At 48.5% G+C, this 7,834-nt stretch overlaps 1 protein-coding gene across 4 annotated transcripts in view; it reads right to left on the bottom strand.

Annotated features, from left to right (window-relative positions):
* ankfn1 (ankyrin repeat and fibronectin type III domain containing 1) overlaps window positions 1-7,834 on the bottom strand; it is a 46,772-nt gene that overhangs the window by 3,955 nt on the left and 34,983 nt on the right. For all 4 annotated transcript variants that reach the window (XM_061705570.1, XM_061705572.1, XM_061705573.1 and 1 more), the window contains 7 exons: window positions 5,882-5,981; window positions 5,089-5,221; window positions 4,642-4,974; window positions 4,168-4,334; window positions 2,807-2,963; window positions 1,218-1,386; window positions 162-328 (listed from right to left, as the gene is read on the bottom strand). In XM_061705570.1, coding sequence (XP_061561554.1) covers window positions 162-328; window positions 1,218-1,386; window positions 2,807-2,963; window positions 4,168-4,334; window positions 4,642-4,974; window positions 5,089-5,221; window positions 5,882-5,981 — 1,226 coding nt within the window. The remainder of the gene's footprint in view (window positions 1-161; window positions 329-1,217; window positions 1,387-2,806; window positions 2,964-4,167; window positions 4,335-4,641; window positions 4,975-5,088; window positions 5,222-5,881; window positions 5,982-7,834) is intronic.

Raw genomic sequence — 7,834 nt, 5'->3', positions numbered from 1 at the left:
GGCTTTGGAAACGACGCTTGCGATATCTTAACGTGAAGACAATTTGCAACTTTGGTACGCAAAAACCCGACGTAGACGTACATGATTTGCTTTCGAGCGCCATATTGCGTTTGCTCCTCGTTTTGGCTTCTCTGAGGTTTGTTTCGGAGGCGGGCGGTTACCTGGACGTAGTCGAGTATGAGCCGATGTCTCGTTTTGGCGCCGGCCACCTCGCCGTCCGTGATGGCCTCCCGCAGCGCCTGCTGGGTGATGAGGCCGTCCAGGTCCAGCACGGACGACAGGCGGCAGTACAAACTGATGAACTTCTCCTTGTAGGTGCAGAAGTGCACTGAGGAGACAAATCGGCACCACGGAGGTAAGATGAAAGAGATGGGATTAAGTCACATGCGGCAGAGTCTCGAGTCATCATCGCTGCGCATTTCCAAGCGAGCGTTTTCGACAGTATACAGTGGATCCCCGCTATCGGCCAGATTGTGACGAGTGAAAATAACTGACGCGGATAATTGACGCCCATTAGAATCGCATCGGATAAGTAACATAAAGTAACTTCCTTAAAGAAAAAAAAAAAAGAACTTCCTCCGAGTAAGCCGGCATAAACCGCCAATAAGGGTTGTGAGTATGCGGGTACCACGTTTTGCCACAACATGCCGGGCGGGCAGCACTGAGCTCTACTTTTGGAAATATTTTTTTGGTTTGTTTTTCTTGTGGGGGGGGAGAAACCAACCCCAAAAACATTTATTGGTGGTATACAGTATCTGCGTTTTATTCAAGAATTGTTTGGTAGAAAAAAAAAAGTACGTTTTTTTTTTTGTCAATTATATATCGCAAATAGCAGGGGTCCACTGTAGTCCACGATTTAAAAACCGCATTGTTGTGACGAGGGCGTATTCGATTCATCGCTTTAGCCCTAGCGTCAGCTATATAGAAATCCTGTTGTCGTGGTTAGGATGTATTCGAATGATCGTTTCAGCGCTAGCGTCAACTATATAGTCCACTTTCTAAATATAGCGTGCCTATATAGTGATGAGGGAGTATTTGATGAATCGTTTGAGCGCTCGAGTCAAATATATAGTCCACTGTATACAAATCTCATCGTAGCCATTCGGGAGTCGGGAATGACGGATGATCGTGAGCGCGCCTGCTCCTGTATCACTACGAAGCGATTTTTTGGAACTAACTAGATCTGCTATAAGAACATCGCGATGTGCTGTAGTTACCGAGCTCAAACATCTGCAGCGGCAGGTGCAGGAAGCCCGAGAGCGGCGCGTAGGGGTTGGACTGGCCGGGGGCCGAGCAGACGTCGTCGGCGGCCGGCAGCAGCAGCAGGAAGCAGACGCCGTGACCCAGCTCCACCACTTCCTGGCTGTACAGGCGGAAGTGGCGGGCCTGCAAACGGGAAAGGCGCCGTCATTGGCTCGTGAAGGTCGGGCTGCCCCAATTTGGGGGCGGGGGTCACATTTCAATTTCAACATTTACAATTCATTAGAAAATATTATTAACATTTCGATGTAAAAGACTTTATTTTAAGAGTAAAAAGATTTCGCATTGAAATCATGATCATAATTTATCCATGATCATTTTGGAATGATTCAATGGAATCCATTTTTTAAAGTACATGTAAAATCGTTTTTTTATTTAGATTTTCTTTTTTCTTTTTTTTTACAAAAATAAATTACCCAATTATTTAATCGCAATGTATATTGAAATGTACATCAAAAATGATGCTTATTTTGAAAAGTAGTTATTTTGGCGAATTATTGTTTTACATTTTTAAATGTTTATCGGCGGCCGACTGGTTAGAGCGTCAGCCTCGCAGTTCCGAGGACCCGGGTTCGATCCCCGGCCCCGCCTGTGTGGAGTTTGCATGTTCTCCCCGTGCCCGCGTGGCTTTTCTCCGGGCGCTCCGGTTTCCTCCCGCATCCCAAAAACACGCATTCATCGGAGACTCTAAATTGCCCGTAGGCGTAACTGTGAGCGCGAATGGTTGTTTGTTTCTATGTGCCCTGCGGTTGGCTGGCAACCGGTTGAGGGCGTACCCCGCCTCCTGCCCGACGACAGCCGGGATGGGCTCCGGAACGCCCGCGACCCGCGTGAGGAGAAGCGCGACAGAAAATGGACGGATGGATGGAAATGTTTATCAATGGCCATTTTTCATTGTCTTATTTACAATAAATCAATTCACTAATGATTTGAAAGAATACTTTTTGAAGTGTCGATGTAAAATGATTACATTTCAAGTCATGCTCATTTTTTAGGTAATTGAATTATTTAACGGCGTGCGACTGGTTCGCACGTCTGGCTCACAGTTGTGAGGTTCCGGGTTCCAATCCCGGCCCCGCCTGTGCGGAGTTTGCACGTTCTCCCCGTGCCTGCGTGGCTTTTCTGCGGGCGCTCCGGTTTCCTCCCGCATCCCCAAAACGTGCGTGCCAGGTTGATCGAAGACTCGAAATTGCTGGTACGTGTGAATAATTGTTTGTTTCTCTGTGCCCTGCGATTGGCCGGCGACCAGCTCGGGGTGTACCCGCCTCCCGCTCCGGCAGCCCGCGACCCGCGTGAGGAGAAACGCTCCAGGAAATGGATGGATGGATGAACGATTTCACCAATGATTTCATTAAATGTTTATTCAGGAACATTTGTCATTTCGTTACTTACAACAAATGAACTAACCAATTATTCTTGAAATGTATTTGTCAAAATATTTATTTGAATATTTTGTGCGTCGTGAAGTAAGTATGTCGTGCTCCTTTGAAAAGTTTCTGAGCATTTCCCCTCGAATGAAATGAAAATGGAGGACTTCGCGACGCACCTGGTGCAGAGGTAGGTTGAGGTTCTTGAGCAGGGACTCGATGGCCATCTGGAGCTCGTAGAAGAGGAGCGGCGCGTGGCCGGCGCGGCTCTCGGGCCGAGCCTCCTCGCCGTCCTCGCCGGCGGCCGACAGCGTGCGGAACCAATCCCACTCCTCCCTGAAGGCAAAGCGGCGTTTTACAACGAGAAGCCCACAAGTTCACACGCAAGCAAAATATGATTTGTCCGTGGCAGCTCTGCGTCCTGGTGGTTGGTTGACCCGCCTTGCGGTTGGAAAGTTCTGGGTTCGAGTCTCGACGTGCCCTGCCTGATGTTTTCTCTTTCCTTCTTTTCTTTCTTCTTAGCTTCCTCTGACATTCCTTCTTTCCTTCTTCCCTTGTCTCCTTTTCTTCCTTCCTCCCTCCCTTCCTTCCTTCCTTCTTTTGATTGTTTCTTATTTTCTTTCCGGATTTCCTTCGTCACTTTTCTTAATTCTTTTGTTCCTTCACTCCTCCATTATTTATCTTTCATTTCTTCCTTTTTTCCTTCCTTCCTTCGCCACCTTCTGTCCCTTTCTTTTGTTCCCTACTCCCTTCTGACCAATTCCTCATTCATTTCTTTCTTTCCTGATTTCTTTTCCCCGTGCTCCCTTCTTTTGTCCCGGCATTCATCCCTCATTCATCTTCTGACTTCTTCCCTTATTTCCTGTGCATCACTGACGCCATCGAATGGCTAATAGCAAAGTATTCCAAATCAAATCATCTGTAAACCTTTTATTTGTAAGGATAATATGTCAAATCAGTTTGAAATGATAAAGCATTTTGGCATCACCGTTTGTGGTACATTTAGTGTTTCAACTAATATTGCACTATGCTGCATGATCAAGTATAAATTTTGTTTTTTTTTTTTAAAAGGAGGAAAAGAAACCTCATTTCCTTCACGTGTGTTAAGAAACTTGGCCGAGTGCGTGTGACAAACGTGACAAAACCTTCTCGATACGTTTTGCTCTCGAGGCGGCGAGCCGACAGACGGAGCGTTCCGGAACACCGCGTTCGAGGGAGTCGCGACGACGGCGAGGCGCAGAACGTTCAGATGCGTCGTCGTCGGGGAAGTCGCCGTTATTAAGACGGCGGACGGGACGGGACGCGGCGGCACCCGCCGCGGGCTGTCGGGACGCAAAACGTTCGCGTGACTCACAAGGAGCGACGGCGACAAACGCATCCGCGCATTTTCCGTCGCTTGCCCTCGCGAGATCGGCGGATGAGCTGGAAATTCCTCAGTCGACACCAGGGAGAACTGTGAGGCAAACGCGCCAACCACTAGGGCGCGGCGCCGCGCCGGCCGACAAATCCTTTCCCCGAAAAGCAAAAAGCCGTGAGCTACCTGGACACGTTGGCGTTTTCCCGTACGCGGACGTGACACAGCATGTTGGGGGTCCGCTGAGAGACCAGAACGCGGATCTGGTCCACCGAGCTGCTGAGCTTCAGGTAGCCCAGGTAGAGACCCGGCGCCAGGCGCTGCGTGCTGCGCCGCTGGTACGCCACCATGTCCTGCACGGGAGCGCAAACGTGCACGCTAAACACACACGCTCCCTTTCCTTATTTCTTGGACATAATCTAATCTCTCTTTCTATATTATTTTTTGACAACAAATAAATCGAGCAAATGTTGGAAGAGATCAAAGAATTGTACAAAATGACAAAGACTAAATACATTTGAATGAAGCCATTTTCGGAACAAAACGGGGAACCGAACGCGAGAAATATTGCTCATGTAAACATTGGGCGGACCCGCAGGCCACACTTTGCCCACCCCGGACCCGGAGGTCAAATGTCTTCTTCAAGTTTGAGGCGGGCACCTGGAGGGTGATGACGAGGACGTCGAGGGCGTACGGCTCCTCGGGCGTGGACAAGGACTTGCGCTGACTCTGCAGTTTGGCCACCTGCATCCACTTGCCGCCGAAGAGCGAGCGCTGGCCCTCGGCGTCGCGCACGGTCACCAGCAGCACGTTGCCGTGGCGATCCTTGATGGGCTCGTAGTGGACGCGGCCCAGGTTGTGCGTGCCCAGCAGGCTCTGCAGCTGCCCGGCCGCGCTCAGCATCTTGTGGCGGGCCTGCAGCGTGGACGACGACGACGTGGACACCGACGTGCTCTGGCGGAGCCACCGGACGTCCTCCCACATGCACGACAGCTGCGGGAAAACGGAGTTCACTTCAACCTCGGAACTCCTCAACTCAATTCAACGCAGTTCCTTGGCAATACGATGTCGGCGCGGTACTTTTTTCCCACCACGCTACGGACGCACCTTAGTGAACCACAGGAAGTCCTGCATGAGGGAGCTGCCGTAGGAGTCGTCCACCTCCACGATGGGGATCTGGTCCTCGGCCGTCACCAGTAAACTGTCCTTGTGGTAGAACACGGCCGCTAAGTAGATCCCCCTGAAGCAAGGACCGGAAAATAAGCTTCGCCGTGGTTTCGGCGTCGAACTAATTTTTGGAGTGGACGATAACTGCGATGAAAGTCGAGCGTCATTGATATTTTTTCGGACCAGTACAGCAGTCCGCAAACCTTTTGTCAAAAATGTTCAAAAATACAACTTTTGTTACAAGACAGAAGTAGATCAGAGTTTCACTACATGTAGTGCCGCTGCCGCTGGTACCAAACGATCAGAACAGCCGAAGCCAGTGAGGCTAACCGCTATTCTCATCGACCGCCGGCTTATATTTTGGTACTCTCGGACCCGCCCACAGAGTGCCAAAGTCGAACGCCGTCTGTAAATTGGCCGACGAGATGCCAAAAACACCTGATTAGCGTCTACTCCAATGACGACAGTCAACGAAAGAAAATTCAAGTGAAAGAGACTCAACAATCGGTATGACTCGCTCAATACTCAACAGTGGTAAATCATTCAGCGATTTTTGTAATATCGCGATGATACCGTTACGATGGTGAGCATTTCGGTCGAAATTATTGCGATATGCACATCTTTAGGTACAACCGATGAGAGGTGTTCACAACATTTCGGCGACTTTATTAGTTACAGGAACATGTCCAATTATGAGAAACAGTTCTTGAGAGGCGGCACATCCGAAACAAACCTTTTCAGTGTCTTCACAAACTTGTTGGAGGAGTGGAAAAGATGCTTGAGGCTCCGGGAGACCGACTGCTTCCTGCTGGGGTTCTGCAGCTTGGACGCGTCTGCGCATAAAGACAAGCGACAAACGCCCTTGTTGAATTGTTTAGAGCTTGCGTGCGTTTTCGCGAGGTCGGCACGGCGGAGTCACTCTCCCACGATGGCCCGCCTGACAGGACGTGATCTTATCGGGTCGGCTGTCTATATCTTTTTTTCTTTCCTCAATCGCCGTCGCCGCGCGCGGCCGCTCAGCGATGCCAATCTCCTAAATCACAGAAGCCCTTTTGACCCGGGCTAATTAAGCGTCACGTGATTAACGTCCTGTAAACGGACGTCAGACGTCTGATGCTCACAGGCCAGGCGCGCAGAGATGGCTAACGCCGATAGGCAATGTGGTCGACCTTATCACTGAGCGGGTAAAAAGAAGGCTTTACAAATTCCTTTCGAAAAAAAAGGTACAAACACCACACGTTAACTTATGCTTCTTTGGAAGTCAGCGTGAACATAATCAAGTGTAGATGCTATATGAAGGACATGTGACACTTCAGTGGATCAATGACTGATCCCTGAGGAGCATCACATTTGATGGTAGATGTTATATGGCGGACACATGAAACTTAAGTGCAGCTGTAGATGTTTATGAAGGACGATCGCAAATAGATGTGGAACAACCCGTTTCGAGTTTTACATTTTATGTTCAACATATGATTCATAACATACGAACATACGAAACCTTCGTCCCATTGCTTCAAGAGAATCCGCTAACTGTACGATATGGAACTGAATGGTCATCACCCCACTGGCTTTTTTTTCAAGGTACAAAAATAACTCGCACATTAGCTTGAGTTACTTTGAAACCCAGCGTAAACATAATCGAGTGCTGGAAAGTCTAGGATCTTGTGGTGGTATATGCCAAATGTAAGTGGGTCCCAGATTGATCCCTGAGGAACACCGCATTTGATTGTTGAACATTTTATACTGTATGAAGGAGGATAACAAATACACGGGGAAAAAAACAGTTTAAAGCTTTACATTTTATGTCACCTGAATGGCCACCACTGCAAAAATCCTGATTCCCGCCCCCACTGTCTTATCACTGTTATTTATTTAATGCATATTTTTGTCTTCCCTTAAAAAAACAGGTTTAACGTTCTTATAGTGTTTACTCTTGTCTCGTGAATTTTGCAAACAGAAAACTTAGTTGTACCTGCACCATAAAATGACAATAAAATATTTCTATTCTATTCTTAATTTGGAAACAACATCTCTCAGCATTCACATGCACATTTGTTTGCGAAATCGCAGCAAAATACAAATAATTGAGAGTGCTTCGTGCATTCCCCTCACAGCGGTGTCTGTGAAAGTGGCGTGAAATTGCAGCCTTTCATCTTCCGGTTGACTTGTCGCTCATCTTTAAACATCTACACAGTGGTACCCTGATTTACGAGTGCATCAAATGATTTATTTTTTTTTACTTCCGAGTCATCGGGTGCATTTTTTGCTTTTGTGTCGCTGGCCAAAATTTCCCCACCGCCGACCCCTTTTGACCGAGGGACGGAACCCGCCGCTCCCGCTTGCGAGCCAACCGCCCGATCTGAGGCCCGACAAATGTCACCAGAAAGAACAAAATGCAGCAGTCGTCAATGAAAGAAATGGCTTTGCGTCTCGGTCTCATGAATCAAGCGCAATGGTGTTCTTTTGCGTCTCACTCCAACGCAAACTCCTTTTCTTTATTCATTCAGAGTGACTGCACAGTAGGCCCCCGTGCACTCTTGTCACATTATCCACTTGTCAGCGCCAGTTAGTCTCCGCCGGTGACAACTCATAAGAGAGCTTTTGAAGGCTCCAATTGTGGCTCACGTAGCAGCCTATGTCAGCATGCGTTTGTGCGCGTAGGTTGTTTAAGGACCTGTCGGAA

The sequence above is a fragment of the Phycodurus eques genome, chromosome 19 (genome assembly GCF_024500275.1).
Source record: "Phycodurus eques isolate BA_2022a chromosome 19, UOR_Pequ_1.1, whole genome shotgun sequence".
NCBI lineage: Eukaryota > Metazoa > Chordata > Actinopteri > Syngnathiformes > Syngnathidae > Phycodurus > Phycodurus eques.
Note: the sequence above shows the minus strand (reverse complement) of the source record. Positions and strands in the feature narration are given on the sequence as shown.